Source organism: Bubalus kerabau, chromosome 11, assembly GCF_029407905.1.
Source record: "Bubalus kerabau isolate K-KA32 ecotype Philippines breed swamp buffalo chromosome 11, PCC_UOA_SB_1v2, whole genome shotgun sequence".
NCBI classification, from domain to species: domain Eukaryota; kingdom Metazoa; phylum Chordata; class Mammalia; order Artiodactyla; family Bovidae; genus Bubalus; species Bubalus kerabau.
Window position 1 is genome coordinate 6040178 of NC_073634.1, and position 17752 is coordinate 6057929.

Here is a 17752-nt window from a genome sequence, read left to right on the forward strand (position 1 = left end):
ATTGAGGGCAGGAGGAGAAGGGGACTTCAGAGAATGAGATGACTGGGTGGCTTCACTGACTCAATGGACAAGAGTTTGAGTAAACTCCAGGAGTTCGCGATGGAGAGGGAGACCTAGCATGGTGCACCATGGGGTCCATGGGTCACAGAGTCGGACATGACTGAGCGACTGAACTGAAGCAGGACACACTTGCAGCATTTGAGTGTTCTCTTTCTACAGGAGATTTTAGGTCATTTGGGGGCCGCTGTGTTTCCTCTCCACCAAGACAAGTGGCAGAAGCCAGAGAATCAGTGCCTGGGCTTAGGACTTCTTTTTACATTTACCGGAATTTGAAGTTGGACATTTTCTGTCTTCCAGTTATGCTGAGGATGTGAGTTTTGTGTTGCGGTATATGTTCTTTTTGTTGTTTTTGTTTTCTTGAAGATATTTTAGGGAAATAAACATTTTTGCTGCTTCAATTACCTCCTGTTATGGGTTGACTTGTGTCCCCACCCCAGATGTATATGTTGATGTCCTAACCACCAGTAGTTCAGAAATGAGGTACATTAGGGTAGACAATAATTCAATATGACTGGTGTCCTTATAAGAAGAGAAACTTTGGACACAGATGATTGTGGAGGGAAGTCACAAGGAGAAGACAGCTGCCTACAAGCCAGGTTCTTTCCTCAGAAAGAACCAACTCTGTCTCAGACTTCTGGTCCCCAAAACTGTTAGATAATAGACTGATGTTGTTTAACCTCACCATTTTGTGTAACTTTGTTAGGGCAGCCCCGACAATCCAGTACATCTGAGCTACTCAGAATTCAACTCTGTAACTTTTTCTATAACCTCTCCCTCCATCCCATCTCCTCCTCAGATTTCTTCCACCCTATCACTGCATACAAAGCAGGACTGGCTTGTATGACAGTGTATAATGAAAATGCAGGAAGAAAAGTACAGTTAAAGGTGCTAAAATATAAAGACATTTTCCCCCTTTGGAAATACTTTAATCTTATGAAATGTAATAGGGGAAATAGTGACATATGAGTGACAGCATCAACTTATATTTTTACTTATAACATTTTTGGTGCTATACTTCAGTTAAAGAAGAGGGCAGCAGAGGATGAGATTTAGGTAGCATCACGGACTCAATGGACATGAGCCTGAACAAACTCCAGGAGATAGTGGAGGACAAGGAAGCCTGGTGGGGTCGCAATGAATTGGACACGACTTAGGGACTGAACAACAACAACAATTCTATTATGTGATGCAATAAATAACGATACTTTTGTAATGTGATATGTTGATTTGTCCTAAGATTTTTCTGGCTATTCTAGCTACTTGCAGTTCATTTAAGTTGATTTAATTGAGTTTTTGTCACCTGCAACTGAAGAGTTCTGGTTGCCTCCAGGAGGCGGTGCCTGGGGACGAAGGAAGGCAGTGCAGAACCCAAAGAAGTGAGTGGAGAGGCTGTTGCCTTACGCTGGCCTCTCCCTTTCCTGTCCTGGCCCATAGACAGCGCCCCCTCCTTCCCACAGTGGACTTGCCCAGCCCCTCGCTTCCGTTTCCGGGCGTGACGTCACAGACTGTCGGTTCTGAAGTATCCTGGAGTTAAAGGCTGTTGTGTCTGAAGTGTTTTGGGAGATTGCTCCTCTGTAATGGTACACAGACTATGGCAAAGAAGAGAGAAGCAGAGGCCCTCTTCTTTGTTCTCTTCCTGGATTACTGGCAAGGTGCAGAGGCTCCCCCACCCCCTTTCCATCTGACCAGAGGCGCCACCCGAGGTGTATTGTGGCAGGTGGAGATGCGTGAAGACTCACCGTGAGCCTGAGTCAGGCAGGAGACGGCGCTCGCCTCCCATGGATGCTGGAGTGAACGCAGGGTTTCTCCTCGCTCTACCTGCTTGACCTCCCCGGATTTACCTTAGGGATTCTTTGCAAAGGAGAAAGGAGAAACGTTAACAGTATTCCTAACTGCACACTACTCAAAATCCAGAGCTCCGTGCGAGAGTAGCATACTTGCACATTTTAACTTTTCCTTGAGAAAAATTTCAAACATATACAAAAGGAGAGAGATTAGTATTAATATAGTGAACCTATATGTGCTAATCAGTCACATCTTGTTTTGTCTATCCCCTCATACACACACACACTATGTTTTATTTTTTAAATTTTTATTATTTTCACACTATTTTTTTTTCTTAATTTACTTACCTTTGATTGAAGGATAATTGCAACATTATGTTGGTTTCTGCCATATAGCAACATGGATCAGCCATAAGTCTACATTTGTCCTCTCCCTCTTGCGCCTGCCTACCACTTCTCATCCCATCCCACCTTTCTAGGTTGTCCTGGAGCCTGGGTTTGAGTTCCCTGAGTTTTATAGCAAATTCCCACTGGCTATTCACACACTGTACTTTAAACAACAGCTTGATATATTGGTCACATAACATAAATACACCCTTTACAGTGTATATTCATGGGGTTGTGAGCCACCACTATCTAATTTTAGAACATTTTCAGCACTCCCCAAAGTAATATCAAACCCACTTGCTACCAATCCCCATCCCCCGTTTTCCACAGCCCCTGGTAACCACTAACCCACTGTCTGTCCTACGGATTTGTCTATTCTGGGTATTTGTATATGGAATCACACACTATATGGTCTTTTGTGACCGGTTTGTTTCATTTAACACGTTTTCAGGGTTCATCCACATGGTAGCATGCCTCAGGAATTCATTCCTTTTTATGGTTGAATGATATTCCATCGCATGGACTTAACCCATTTGGTTGATCCATTTATCAGTTGATGGACGTTTGGGTTGTTTCCACCTTTTGACTATCTGAATAGTGCTGTTATGAACATCTTATGAGTGGCTTTTTCAAAGTGAACATTAGATTTCCATGCTCTACTTTTAGGATCTTACTGCAATTGGAAGCACTTGTGCTATTTACTAAACTGATTGGCTGACCACATTCTGGGACATTCTCTCAATGTAAAGAAACTGGGTCTGTGGAGAAAAGCAGTAGACACAATCCTTATGATGCAGGAAACTACAGTACTATTTTCCAAAAATTCAGTAGACCAAGAGTACAAAGCAGTGTCATCTGTCATGAAGGACAGAAGTACATTATACAGCAATCAGGGGTGACTTCAAGGAAAGGGAAGATAGTAACTCCTCTTGTTCTTGTTGTTGTTCAGTCACTAAGTCATATCTGACTCTTTGTGACCCCATGGACTGCAGCACACCAGGCTGCTCTGTCCTCCACCATCTCCCCTAGTTTGTTCAGATTTATATCCATTGAGTCGCGCATACTGTCTAACCATCTCAATCTCTGTCAGCTCCTTCTTTTGCCTTCAGTCTTTCCCAGCATCAGGGTCTTTTCTAATGAGCCAGCTCTTCACATCAGATGGCCAGAGTATTGGAGCTTCAGCTTCAGCATCTGTCCTTCCAATGAATATTCAGGGTTGATTTCCTTTAGGATTGACTAGTTTGATCTCCTTGCAGTCCCAGGGACTCTCAAGAGTCTTCTCCAGCACCACAATTTGAAAGCAACAGTTCTTCAGCGCTCAGCCTTCTTTACTGTCCAACTCTCACATGCATACATGATTACTGGAAAAACCATAACTTTGACTATAGGGATCTTTGTTGGCAAAGTGATGTCTCTGCTTTTATTTTTTAATGTCCCTGCTTTTTAATACACTGTCTAGGTTTGTCATGGCTTTCCTTCCAAGAAGCAATCATCTTTTAACTTTGTGGCTACAGTCACTTTAAAAACCAAGGGTTTTTGTGAACAAATATTTTACTGCGTGGGCTTACTTACACTTCCACTTTATTGATTCTTAGTGATTCACAGCTGTCTCAGCAAGAGAAAAAATTTTGTTCCCTTCATTCACCAAAAAGCCATCATATCCATGCACTGTCAACCACTAGTCAGCAATTTCCCTGTAGAGTGGGGTCACTAAGAGTTGGGCACGACTGAGCGACTTCACTTTCCCTTTTCACTTTCATGCATTGGAGAAGGAAATGGCAACCCACTCCAGTGTTCTTGCCTGAAGAATCCCAGTCATGTGCACATACTACTTAATGTCTCTGAAGACTGTGAGGAAACCATGAGGTAGAAGTTCAGATTCTTGAGGAAACTTCATAAATACGGTGTGGAACTCAGAACGGGGTCAGGGGGTTGGGCACTGTGCCCTAAAACGCTTTCATTAAAGCACAAGTTTCTCCTTCCTGATGGGTTTGCCCACTCCTTAGGGGCCAGACGGAGAAGGTGATGGCACCCCACTCCAGTACTCTTGCCTGGAAAATCCCATGGACAGAGGAGCCTGGTAGGCTGCAGTCCATGGGGTCACTAAGAGTTGGGCACGACTGAGCAACTTCACTTTCCCTTTTCACTTTCATGCATTGGAGAAGGAAATGACAACCCACTCCAGTGTTCTTGCCTGAAGAATCCCAGGGACAGAGAAGCTTAGTGGGCTGCCGTCTGTGGGGTCGCACAGAGTCGGATGCGACTGAAGTGACTTAGCAGCAGGGGCCAGAAAAAAGGGCTGACCTTGAATCAGGAAAATATGTCACAGACATCATGACCTCCAAAAAGAAAAGCCTGATATTGTGCTCAGAGGGCTTCCACAGTGGCTCAGTGGTAAAGAATCTGCGTGCAATGCAGGAGACGTGGGTTTGATCCCTGACTTTGGAAAATTTTCTGGAGGAGAAAATGGCAACCTACTCCAGTATGCTTGCCATAGAAATCCCATGCACAGAGGAGCCTGGAGGGCTCCCGTCTGTAGGGTCACAGAGAGCGGAACATGACTGAGGGACTGAGCACACGCACACGTAGCTCAAAATCTACCCAGGTCGCTGCTGTCTTTTTGCACCATTAATTCATGTCCTTGACGTACCCACATGTGGGTCAACAGGAGTCTTAACACCCATCCATGCTGTCCTAGGGGAGATGGCTGACCTGGTCCATCTCTGGTTGCATCTTCATTTTTTCAATCCTGAATGACAACATCAGGAATTCCTTGTATTTATCAAGTCAAATGAGGATAACCTTAGGCCCTTAAGCCCCTCCTAAATACAAAATCCTCAGTGAGGATCAGTGCAGAGTATGCAGCAGGATTGTTCCCTTTATTCCAAAACAAGAAAGCATCACATTTCCAGAATGGTCAGGCACTGCCCATTGACCTCATTACCTGTGGAGGGGAGAGTTTTTGTTGAATATCTCCCGAGACATGTGTCCATCTGTCTCCGTTCCTCCCACAACTGAGTACTGAGCATACCCTTTCTTGGAACCAACCAGCTCTGTTTACTGTCGTCCATCATAGATAATAGCACTGAGTTGGGGTGAGGGGCGAGCACTCTCAGTCTGAAGGTCACATTGGTGAATTTCCTCCCCCTCCGCACAGCCCTCCTGTGGTCCGTATCTTTCCCTCCAGCCTCAGAGGAGAAAACCACATCCCACAGGACCTCACTGCCCAAGGTCATGCAGTGTTCAAATGTCATACCAGAACCCAAGTCCAGTGCTCGTCCCCTAGAGCAGGCCAAGTGCAGGATGCTCCTCTCAGAATACCATCCAAGAGAGTGACCATTTCAAAAGAATCACATGCAGCTCCTAAGTGAAATACTGACTCACAGCTGAGGCTTATTTTCCCCACAGGTTCAAATGCTGAATCTTCATCAAATTCAAAAATTTTGGACAAAGGACTGGCTAAACTCTTTGGTAAGTACCTCTCTCATGTGAAATGGTCAGGCTGTATTTGAAGAGTCTCATGCTCGTCCGTGGTGGTCTCCTAGATAACCTGCCCCTGCTGCTGCTCTAATGGGAAGGAAAGTGCTTTGCCTTGAGGCTAGAACAGATTTTCTAGATGTCAGAATCTCAAGATTTATTTAATCTCAAATTAAATAAATCATTGATAAATAGTTGGAAAGGATTGTGCTCCTTAAAGAAGGGTCTATGTAGCAGTAGCAGGGCCCCCATCGGGGAACTTTACTGGAAATGCAGTGTCAGACCCCAGATGAGACCAGCTGCATCCATCTGTTCAGAGGATTTTTGCTTGTGTTAGGGATGGGCAGGGCTCCCTAGGTGGCACAGTGGTAAAGAATCCATCTGCCAAGCAGGAGACATAAGTTCAATCCCTGGGTTGGGAAGATCCCCTGGAGAAGGAAATGGCAACCCACTCCAGTATTCTTGCCTGGAAAAATCCCACGGACAGAGGAGCCTGGTAGGCTACAGTCCATGGGGTCACAGAGAGTCGAATGCAACTGAGCACAGCACACAGGGATGGGCAAGGCCCCACGGCTAAGATAATCCTCCTTCTAGGTACTCAGCCCTTACTGCACATGAGAATCCTCTGGGGAGGTTGGTAGAAAGGGACACCCAGGCCCACCTCCAGTGATCAGATTCCTTGGTGTGGGGTGAGACCCTTTCATGAGTAGTTTTCTAAGCTCTTCAAGGGATTCTGTGCTGGGACTTACTGGTCTACTCTGAGCCTCTCACTTAATGTTTGAGAAGATCTGAGGTCCAGGGAAGTCATCTTTAGCAGAGAGCTGAGACTGACGAAAAACACTAAAAATCACAGTCCTCTGCTGAAAAAAGCCATCTAGATTCTAGAGAAATCTTTCCTTTCTGGCGGCTGTGTCGTCATGAGTGGACACTGAGAGTCGTCTTTGGTCTGAGAAAGAGCTCCCAGGTGTGTAAGTGTTGATGCTTCCTCTGGGTTAGGAGCTGTTAGATGTTCTTAGCACAGAGCAATGCCTTCCAGCCCTGCTTGGAAGGGGGACTTCTGTCTACACGAAATGTGGATTGTTTTTCCTGTCTCATGTCAGGAATTCTGAATTTAGCCTTTTTCCATGTGTGCTATTAAAGAAGCTTCATTAAATCTTCACTAACTGTCTGGTTGATTGATTGATGGTCTGTGACCATGATTGAGGGCCTTTCCCCATGGCTCAGTGGTAAAGAATTCCCCTGCCAATACAGGAGAGGGAGGTTCAATCCCTGGGTTGGGAAGATACCCTGGAGGAGGAAATGGCAACCCTCTCCATCTCCAGTATTCTGGCCTGGAAAATCTTATGGACAGAGGAGCCTGGCGGGCTACAGTCCATGGGGTTGCAAAATAGTCGGACGTGACTTAGCAACTAGACAACAACATATATGTACATATACACACCCTAAGTTAGGAATGTGGAATTAACAGATGCACACTATTATATATTAAAATAAATAACAAGGATTTACTGTATAGCACAGGGAAGTATTGGACTAGGAAATGGCAACACACTCTAGTATTCTTGCCTGGAGGATTCCATGGACAAAGGGCCCTGGCGGACTACAGTCCATGGGGTCACAAAGAGTTGGACATGACTGAGCGACTGAGCACACACACAGGGAACTATATTCAATATTTTGTAATAACCTATATGGAAAAGAACCTGAAAGAAATATGTATAACTGAATCACTTTGCTATGCACCTGAAACTAACACAATATAATAAATCGGCTATACTGCAATTAAGTTTTTTTAAAAGGGAAGGAGAAATTAATGTATTTCCAACATGTAGCTATGAAAGAGTACTAACATTTTATAACTGTGGGGACTACGTAGGGGCTGCCGTATCTGACTGATACCTTATGTCTATGAACAGGATAGGCCTTGAGGGGGACCTTATGAAATATTGTTGTCAGCTGGATTCAGAGCTCAGCCTGCCCGACAGGGCCCACTGCTTTCTCCTGCAGGCCACTCAACCTCGCATGTGTCCCCTGCTGCCTTGGCTGAGCTGACTTTCGCTCCCACATGCTGCTGACCCTTGTCTCGTGCTCTTGGGCGGCTGTGTTGGTGTGTCTGGTCCTGTCTGTGTGTATTTATGCCTCTCCTTCGTGTCTGAGTGGCTCAGGGACACAGACCAGGAGGCAGATCTGTCCTCTTTGTTTTGTTTGCTTTAAAATATTTGATCACTCATTCAGTGCCTACTATGTATGTTATACAGAGTTTACTTGTCCAATTTATTTTCTTATTCTTTTTAAAAACAGCCATTTTATATATATATATATTTTATTTATTTACTATTTATTTGGCTGCATGGGGTCTTAGCTGTGGCATGTGGAGTCTTCCATCTGCGTTACAGCAGGTGAACTCTCAGCTGCAGCACACGGATTTAGTTCCCTGACCAGGGGTTGAACCTGGGCTCCCTGCATTGGGAGTACGGAGTCTTAAGCACTGGACCACCGGAGAAGTCCTATTTGTACAATTTAGATTTCAAATGTTTATTTTGACCTTGTTAGTTTGAAGTTACACTACATTTTACCCCCAAACAGTGCTACTAATAGTAAGCCATTTCCCACATAGGTTCATAAACAGACAGTCACCTTATGCACTTCCAGCTTTATGAGCTATAACTGATACATAATATCATGTAAGTTTAAGGTGTAAATGTGATGATTTGATACATTATACATTGCAAATTCAGTAACACCATAGTGTTAGCTAATTCTTCCATCATGTCACATAATAACTATTTCTTTGTTTGTGGTGAGAACATTTAAGATCTACTGTATTGGCAACTTTCAAGTATCTGATACAGTATTATTAACTGTAATGACCACACTGTATATTAGATCCCCCAAACATACTCATCTTATCACTGGAAGTTTGGACTCTGACCTATATCTTGCCATTTCCCCCACCCCTGACTCCTGGCAACCACCATTCTTTCTGTTTCTGTGAGTTCGACTTTTAAATTCCACCTATAAACGAGATCACATAGCATTTGTTTTTCTATCTAACTTATTTCACTTAGCATAATACCCTCAAAAATCCATTCAGGCTGTTGCAAAAGGCAGGATTTCCTTCTTTCTCATAGCCGAACAATATTCTATTGTGTTGTGTGTATAAAACATATTACCTCTTCTTTATCCATTCATCCACTGATAGACACTTAGATTGTTTCCATATCTTGGCTATTGTGAATAATGCTGTAATGAGAGTGAAAAAGTTGGCTTAAAGCTCAACATTCAGAAAACGAAGATCATGGCATCTGGTCCCATCGCTTCATGGGAAATAGATGGAGAAACAGTGGAAACAGTGTCAGACTTTCCTTTTTTGGGCTCCAAAATCACTGCAGATGGTGACTGCAGCCATGAAATTAAAAGATGCTTGCTCCTTGGAAGGAAAGTTATGACCAACCTAGATAGCATATTCAAAAGCAGAGACATTACTTTGGCAACAAAGGTCCATCTAGTCAAGGCTATGGTTTTTCCTGTGGTCATGTATGGATGTGAGAGTTGGACTGTGAAGAAGGCTGAGCACCAAAGAATTGATGCTTTTGAACTGTGGTGTTGGAGAAGACTCTTGAGAGTCCCTTGGACTGCAAGGAGATCCAACCAGTCCATTCGGAAGGAGATCAGCCCTGGGATTTCTTTGGAAGGAATGATGCTAAAGCTGAAACTCCAGTACTTTGGCCACCTCATGCAGAGTTGACTCATTGGAAAAGACTCTGATGCTGGGAGGGATTGGGGGCAGGAGGAGAAGGGGACGACAGAGGATGAGATGGCTGGATGGCATCACTGACTCGATGGACGTGAGTCTGAGTGAACTCCGGGAGTTGGTGATGGACAGGGAGGCCTGGCGTGCTGCGATTCATGGGGTCACAGAGTCGGACACGACTGAGTGACTGAACTGGACTGAACTGAACATGGGAGTGCAGCTATCTCCTTGAGATACTGTTCTCATTTTCTTTGGATGTATACCCAGAAGTGGGATTACTGAATTAAGGTAGTTCTATTTTTAATTTTTGAGAAACATCCACATTGTTTCCCACAGCAGCTGTACCAATTTACATTCCCACCAACAGTGCGCAAGAATTCCCCTTTCTACACGTCCTTGTCAGCACTTGTTATGTCTTGTCTTTTTGATGAGAGCCATTCTAACAGGTGTGAGGTGGCATCTCATTGTGGTTTTGATTTGCATTTCCCTGATGATTAGTGGTGTCCAGCACTGTTTCATGTATCTGTTCATCATTTGTATGTCTTCTTCAGAAAAATGCCTGTCCCATTCCTCAGCCCATTTAAAAGCCAGATTGATAATTTTTTTTGCTGTTGAGTTGTATAAATCCTTTATATATTTTGGATATTAGCCTCTTAACAGCTCTGTGATTTTCACATATTTTCTCCCATTCTGTAGGTTGCCTTTTCATTTTGTTGATGGTTTCTTTTGCCGTGCAGAAGCTTTTTAGTTTGATGATGTCTCATTTACTAATTTTTCTTTTTTGTTGCCTATGCTTTGGATATATCCAAAAAGTTGTTGCCAAGACCAATGTCAAGAAACTTTTATTCTCTGATTTCTTCTAGATTTTAAAAAATTAATGAATGAATGAATGAATTTTTGCCTGCATCAGATCTTAGTTGTGGCATGCAGTATCGTTTGCTGTAGCACTTCATTGTGGCACTCAGGCTTCTCTTTAGTTGTGGCATGGGTGCTTAGTTGCCCCGTGGTTCTTTAGCAGCTATATAGTTTTAGTTCCTTATGTTTAAGTCTTTAATCCATTTTGAGTCAAATTTTGTGAGTGGTGTTAGTGATCAAGTTTCATTCTTCTGCGTGTGATTATCCAGTTTTCTCAACACCATTTATTAAAGGACTGTCTTTTCCTTGGCTCCCTTGTCAAATATGAGATGACTGTATATGCTAGGGTTTATTTTGGCTCTTGATTCTGTTCCATTGGTCTCTGTGTCAATATGTATAATAGTACCATACTGTTTTGATTGCTAGAGCTTTATAGTGTAGTTTGAAATCAGAAAGTGTGACACCTCTAGCTTTGTTCTTACTTCTCAGGATTGTTTTCGCTATTTGAGAGCTTCTATGGTTCCAAATGAATTTTAGGATTGTGAAAAAATGCCACTGGAATTTTGATAGGGCTTGCATTGAACCTATAAATGGCTTAGGGTTGTGTGGACAATTTAACAATGTTAATACTTCTCATCCATCAACACAGGATATATGTCAATTTGTTTGTGTCTTTAAATTTATTTCATCAAATCTTATACTATTCACTGTATAGATAGATCTTTTACCTTCTTGGTTCATTTATTCCTAAATGTTTTATTGTCTGTGATGCTGTTGTGAATGAGATTTTTTTCTATATTTCTTTTTCAGATATTTCATTGTCAGTGTACTGAAATGCAACATTATGTTGATTTTATATCCTGCAACTGTATTGAATTTGTTGATTAGTTCTAACAGTTGTGTGTGTGTACGTGGAGTCTTTAGAATTTTTCTATATCTGATCATGCATGCTAAAATGCTTCAGTCATGTCCAGTTCTTTGCGACCCTGTGGACTGTAGCCTGCCTGTCTCCTCTGTCCATGGGATTCTCCAGGGAAACATACTGGAGTGGATTGCCATGCCCTCCTCCAGGGGATCTTTCTAACCCAGGGATCCAATCTGTGTCTCTCACAGATGCATTGACAGGCAGGTTATCACTAGCGCCACCTATCAACTGTGAAAAAGGAGATAATTTTACTTTTTCTTCTATGATTTGGATGCCTTTTGTTTCTATTTCTCGCCTGGTTGCTCTGGTTAGACTTCCAGTACTATGTTGAGTAGGCACGATAAGAGTGGCCACCTTTGTCTTGTTCTTAATCTTAGAGGAAATGTTTTCAATGTTTCATGGTTGAATATGGTATTAGCTATGTGTTTGCCACATAGAGCTTTTATAATGTTGAGATATGTTCCTTCCATATACAATTTGGTGAGTGTTTTTATTGTGGAATGATGATGTGTTTTTTCAAGTGGTTTTTCTGTATCTGTTGAGATGATCATGCAATTTTTGCCTTTGATTCTATTAGCATAATATATCATGTTTATTGATTTGCATATGTTGAACTATCCTTGCATCTCAGGGATAAATCCCATTTAATCCCCTTGCTTGATCCTTTTCATTTGCCATTGAATTCAGTTTAATATTTTGCTGAGAATTTGACATTTGTTTTCATTCATCAGTGATACTGGTCTATAGTTTTGTTTTTGTTTTGTAGTATTCTTATCTGGCTTTGGTATCAGAATAATGCTAGCCTCATAACATAAGTTTGGGAGGGTTCCTGCCTCTTAAATTTTTTGGAATATTTTGAGGAGGATTGGCATTATTTCTTCCTTGTTTGGTAAAATTCAACAGTGAAGCCATCTAGTCCTGGGCTTTCCTTTGTTGGAAAGGTTTTGATTACTGATTCAGTCTCCTTATTCATTATTTGGTCTATCCAGATTTTCTATTTTTTTCATAATTCAGTCTTAGTAAGTTTATTGCTAGGAATTTATCCATTTCTTCTATGTTCCAGTTAGTTGATATATATTGTTCATAGAGATTTCCTATTATTCTTTGCATTTCTGTTGTATTAGTAGTAATGTCTCCTCTTTTTTGATCTTGAGTCTTCTCTATGTTTTTCTTGGTTGGGTTAGCCAGAGGTTTGTCAGTTGTGTTTATCTTTTCACCAAACTGACTCCTATTTCTGGTAAAATTTTCTGTTATTTTTCTGGCATCTATTTCATTTACTTCTGCTCTAATCTTTGTTATTTCCTTTCTTCTTCTAACTTTGGGCTTACCTTGTTTTTCTTTTTCTAGTAACTTAAAACATTTTTTAAAATTATTATTTAAAAATATTTTGGCTGTGCCATGTGGCTTGCAGATCTTAGTTCCCTGACCAGGGATTGAACCTGGGCCCCTGGCAGTGAAGGGCCAAATCCTAACCAGTTGACTGCCAGGGGATTCCCCTTTTCTAGTTTCTTGATATGTAAAGTTAGATTGTATTTCATTTCACTTTATGTCATTTCCACTTTTATGGAGATATAATTGACATATAGCGCTGTGTAAGTTTAAGGTATAGAACATAATTATTTGATTTACATGCATCATGAAGTGATTATCATAAGTTTAGTGAACATCCATCATCTCATAGATAGAAAATTAAAGAGATAGAAAAAAATTTTTTTTTCTCTTCATGAGAACTCTTGGACTTCCCAGGTGGCTCTGTGGTAAAGAATCTGCCTGCCAATGCAAGAGATTCAGGAGACACAGTTTCCATCCCTGTGTCGAGAAGATCCCTGGAGAAGGGAACGGCAACCCACTCCAATATTCTTGCCTGGGAAATTCCATGGACAGAGGAACCTGGCGGGCTACAGTCCATGGAGTCTTGAAGAGCTGGCCATGACTGAGTGACTGAGCACAATCTGTATATATGTATGCACACACACTACACCTTCTTTATCCATTTATCTACTGATCGGCACTTAGGTTGTCTCCATGTCTTGACAATGAACATAGGGGTGCATTTATCTTTTCTCATTAGTGCTTTTGTTTCCTTTGGGTCAATACCCAAGTGTGGAGTTGCTGGATTGTATGGTGGTTCTATTTTTAATTTTTTTCCCATACTTTTTTATGTAGTGACTACACAAATTTACTTTCCCATCAACAGTGTATGAGGGTCCTTTTCTCCACATCCTTGCCAACACTTGCTGTTTGTTGTCTATCTATTTATTTGGCTGTGTTGGACCTTTGTTGCTGCGTGCAGACGTTTCTCTAGTTATGGCAAGCAGGGGCTACTCTCTAGTTGTGAGCAGGGACTTCTCACTGTGGCATAGCATGGGCTCCAGAGCTTTCAGGCTTCAGCAGTTGCCTACATGGGCTCGGTAGTTGCAGCTCCCAGGCTCTAGAGCACATGCTCAGTAGTTGTGGCACACGGGCTTAGTTGCTCCATGGTATGTGAAATCTTCCCGGACCAGGGGTCAAACTCGTGTCTCCTGCATTGGCAGGCAGATTCTTTACCACTGAACCACCAGGGAAGCCCTTGTTGTCTTTTTGACAATAGCTGTCCTGACAGGTTGAAGCGATATCTCATTGTGGTTTTGATTTGCATTTCACTGATGCGTAGTGATGTTGAGCATCATTTCACATGTCTGTTGATCATCTGTGTGCCTTCCTTGGGAAAAAAATCCAGTCAGGTACTCTGCCCATATCTGCTCTCAGGACAGGAGGTAAAGGGGGTGTGGAAGTGCAGCCCCAGCATTACCTTTGCATCCATCTGAAGGTCTAAGAGTCTTCCAGGGTCCCAGGGGTCTTTGGAGGAGATGTGCATGTCCCACTGCCCTCCCTCCTGCCAGGGAGGGTGGAAAGGAAGTGTTTTTCTGAGGTCTGGTTCCTTTGGCTCTAATCATAATTAGGCATGAAAGGAGGTGAAAGTGGCTGGTGATGGAATGCTGTGGAATCTGTGGCGGATATCTCTTTTTTCTGTCACATACTAACATCTTTGTTTTCTTTGTGTTTTATGTCTTTCTTCTTCCTGCATATCATTCCACTTGCACAGGGTTCCGAGCAGAAAGCAAGCAATTAATACTAGCTGATCTAGTGGGGAGTCTTTGTTTTTTTTTTTTTTAAGTTTTATTGATTGATTGATTTTTGCCTGTGCTAGGTCTTCGTTGCTGTGCGGGCTTTTCTTTAGTTGTGGAGAGTGGGGATTACTCTCTAGCTGTGACATGCAGGCTTCTCTTTGCAGTGGCTTCTCTAGTTGCGGAGCACAGACTCTAGGGTGCACGGGCTTCGTTGGTTGTGGCACCTAGGCTCAGTAGCTGCGGCTCCTGGGCTCTAGAGCACGGGCTCGGTAGTTGTGGTATATGGGCTTAGTTGCTCTGCGGCATGTGGGATCTTCCCAGATCAAGGATCGAACCTGTGTCTCCTGCATTAGCAGGTGGGTTCTTTACCACTTAGCCACCAGGGAAGCCCTGGGGGTTCTTATAAGTAAGATGATGATCAGTAGTTTCCAAATACTCGGCCTTTGTTGCATGGTCCTCACTCTAGCACTGTGTGTTAAGTGCTTTTACAAACATCGTTTTATTTACTTTTCACAAACATTATATGTATTAAATGATCATGTGCCCATCCTTCCAGTGAGAGAATAGAAGCTCAAAGAGGGGGAGTTATTTGCCCAAGATCACATCTTGGTAAACAATAAAATCAGGATTTGCTTCTAGGTCTGTGCCAAAAAGGATCTCACTGTGAGAAGCTTTCTGGGAGAGGCATTAGGTTTCAGTGGCAGAAAATGATGTGTATCTTGTGGAAACAGGGAAGAGTTTGTTCTTATAAAGGGACAGCTTGGGGACAGTCTTGGAGGAGGGGAGAATGGCAGCAGCAGGAGCAAGAAGAAAAATTATGACGTTAAATATAATGAGATCCAGGGCAAAATTTGTAGTTGCATATTTACAGAGGATAATGTTTCCTGAATCAACCATCTAGTGTAATCACAATGATTTAGAAATGCTTTAGATAGACCAAGTTCCCCTTTTTAAGACAAGGCATTGTATTGCATTTGCATCATTTATTCACCATATTTGTAGAGTACTTGAGGTAGTTACAGAACAGAATATGCTAATCCCAGATTACTGGTATTAACATACCTTTCTTTGCTTCACTTGAGATGAAATTCTACTGCAAGTGTTTTCCAAAGTTCCATTAGAAGAAACAAGAAGAACAGCAGACAGATCAATTACAAAGAGAGACATGCAAGAAAGCAAGTATATGTCTTTAAAACTCTAAGTACACATATTTCTAAAGGCTGATGTACAGGCCAGACCTCTTATTATTGTGCTGTGCTTTACTGCTTTTGGCAGATATTGTGTTTTTACAGACTGAAGGCTTGTGGCAACTCTTCATTGATCATGTCTCTTGGTGCCATTTTCCCCAACAGCACGAGCCCATTTAGTGTCTCTGCATCACATTTTGGTAATTGTCATGATATCTCAAACTTTTTCATTATGATTGTATCTGTTATGGTGGTCTGTAATCAGTGGTCTTTTATATTATTACTACAACTCATTGAAGGCTCAGATGATGGTTAGTATTTTTTAGCAATGAAGTTTTCTAAAATTAAGTGCATGATTTTCTTAGACAATGCTACTGCACACTTAATGGATTACAGTGAAGACATAACTTTTACACACACTGGAAAAAAATCCTGGTGACTCGCTTTATTATTACATTAGCTTTATTGAAGTGGTCTGGAATAATTCAACCTGCAATGTCTCAAGATGTGCCAGTATTGTATTATTTTTACTACTCTATCATTTTAGCATTCCTTAAACCAGGTAGGTATGGGACAAAAACAAATTGAGATATGGAAGAAAGAATCGCTGCCTATGGAATTTATGGTCTTAAGTATGAATCACCTTATATTTAGGGGTGATCCCTGAAGTTTAAAAGTCAGACAGGTTCTTTCACTCTGGAGGCTGTTCAGGGGACAGGAACTAGACTTTGTAGTGGTGTCCTTTATTTCTGGTAGAATTTGTAATGACTCTTTATTCAGCAGCCCTTCATAGTTTAGGGCGCATGTGCTCCGCTCACTGGCTTCTGAGAAGGAAGCCCTCCCACATCCCTTCCCATCACTGCCCCCATTGTAGCCACTGGAAAACATTTGCACTGAGAAGCCGAGCTGATTTCTGTGTTCACACTGATGCTCAAATGCGAAAGCTGAGGGAAAGAAGCTGGTCACAAATGCCCAGAACATGGACATTAGCCCAAATCAGACAAGGGACTGAGAAATCCTTTAAGGTGACACTATGTGCATTAGGATAATATTAAACTTAGGTAATATTTATTGGAATAAGCTGGGCATACATGCCATGTTGAAATTGCAAAGCTGTTGGCAAACCTGTTTTATAACGAACACCCCTCCTGGTGCATTTTATAAACCACATGATTAAATCAGTGAATTTTGTACTGTGTAATAGTGATGGTGTGTCCCGCACAATATCTTATTACGCCATTGACTGACACTGTGTGTTAAACACATTTTAGAAAGTGCTTGCTTTCTAAAGTGCTTGAGTGTGTCTATTCCTAGTAATTCACCAGTGTCTCATGAACAGAGATATGGGCGTTTGTCATTTACTGGATCATAGTAGTAATACTTTAATCATTTGGCATGCATGAGGTAGGCCTTCCTATCAGTTGTTTCTTTGTAGAGTTGAAAGTTGCCATATGCACAGATTACTCAATGGCTATGCAGATTATGAGGAGACTATGAGAAAACTGGTGTTATCGCTGGTTTTGAGTTAAAAGTTCATATTCTCACAGACACTTCATAAATGCTCTGTGGCATTCAGAATAGATGGCTTCTGTGGCCTGAAGCACCTTCATTAGGGCACAAATATAGCCTCCCTGATAGGTTTGCCCTCTTCCCAGGGGCCAGAGAAAAGGATTGACCTTGACCTTGAATCAAGAAAATGTGTTCAGACCCTGAGACATCACAACCTTCATTAAAAAAAGCTTGATAATATAGCTCAAAATCTCCACAGGTTGCTATAGTCTTTTGCCACAATTAGCTCATGTCCTTGATGTAGCCACATGTGGGTCAGTAGAAGTCTTAACACCCATCCATGCTGTCTTAGGGGAGATGGCTGACCCAGTCCATCTCTGTTTGCAACTTCATTTTTTTCAATCCTGAATGACAACTTCAGGAGTTCCTTGTGTTTATCAAACAAGTGAAGTCTGGATGACCTCGGGCCCCCAGGCCCCTCCTAAGTGTGAACCTACAGTGAGGATTAGTACAGAGTATGCAGCAGGATTGTTCTCCTTCTTCCAAAGCAAGAAAGCATCACATTTCCAGAATGGTCAGACACTGACTGTTGGCCTCATTGCCTGTGGAGGGGAGAGTTTTGGTTGAAGAGCCACTGAGACGTGTGTCCATCTGCCTCCATTCCTCCTACAGCTGAGCACTGAGCTTGGAACCCTTGCTTGGAA

The 17752-nt window shown here is 42.2% G+C and overlaps 1 protein-coding gene across 1 annotated transcript in view; it reads left to right on the forward strand.

The window, feature by feature from the left end:
• The window catches only part of C11H2orf92 (chromosome 11 C2orf92 homolog), a 61500-nt gene that overhangs the window by 17693 nt on the left and 26055 nt on the right, over positions 1-17752 (forward strand). The window contains exons 2-3 of the mRNA XM_055539380.1: positions 5640-5702; positions 15435-15527. Of these exons, the coding sequence (XP_055395355.1) occupies positions 5640-5702; positions 15435-15527 (156 nt within the window). The remainder of the gene's footprint in view (positions 1-5639; positions 5703-15434; positions 15528-17752) is intronic.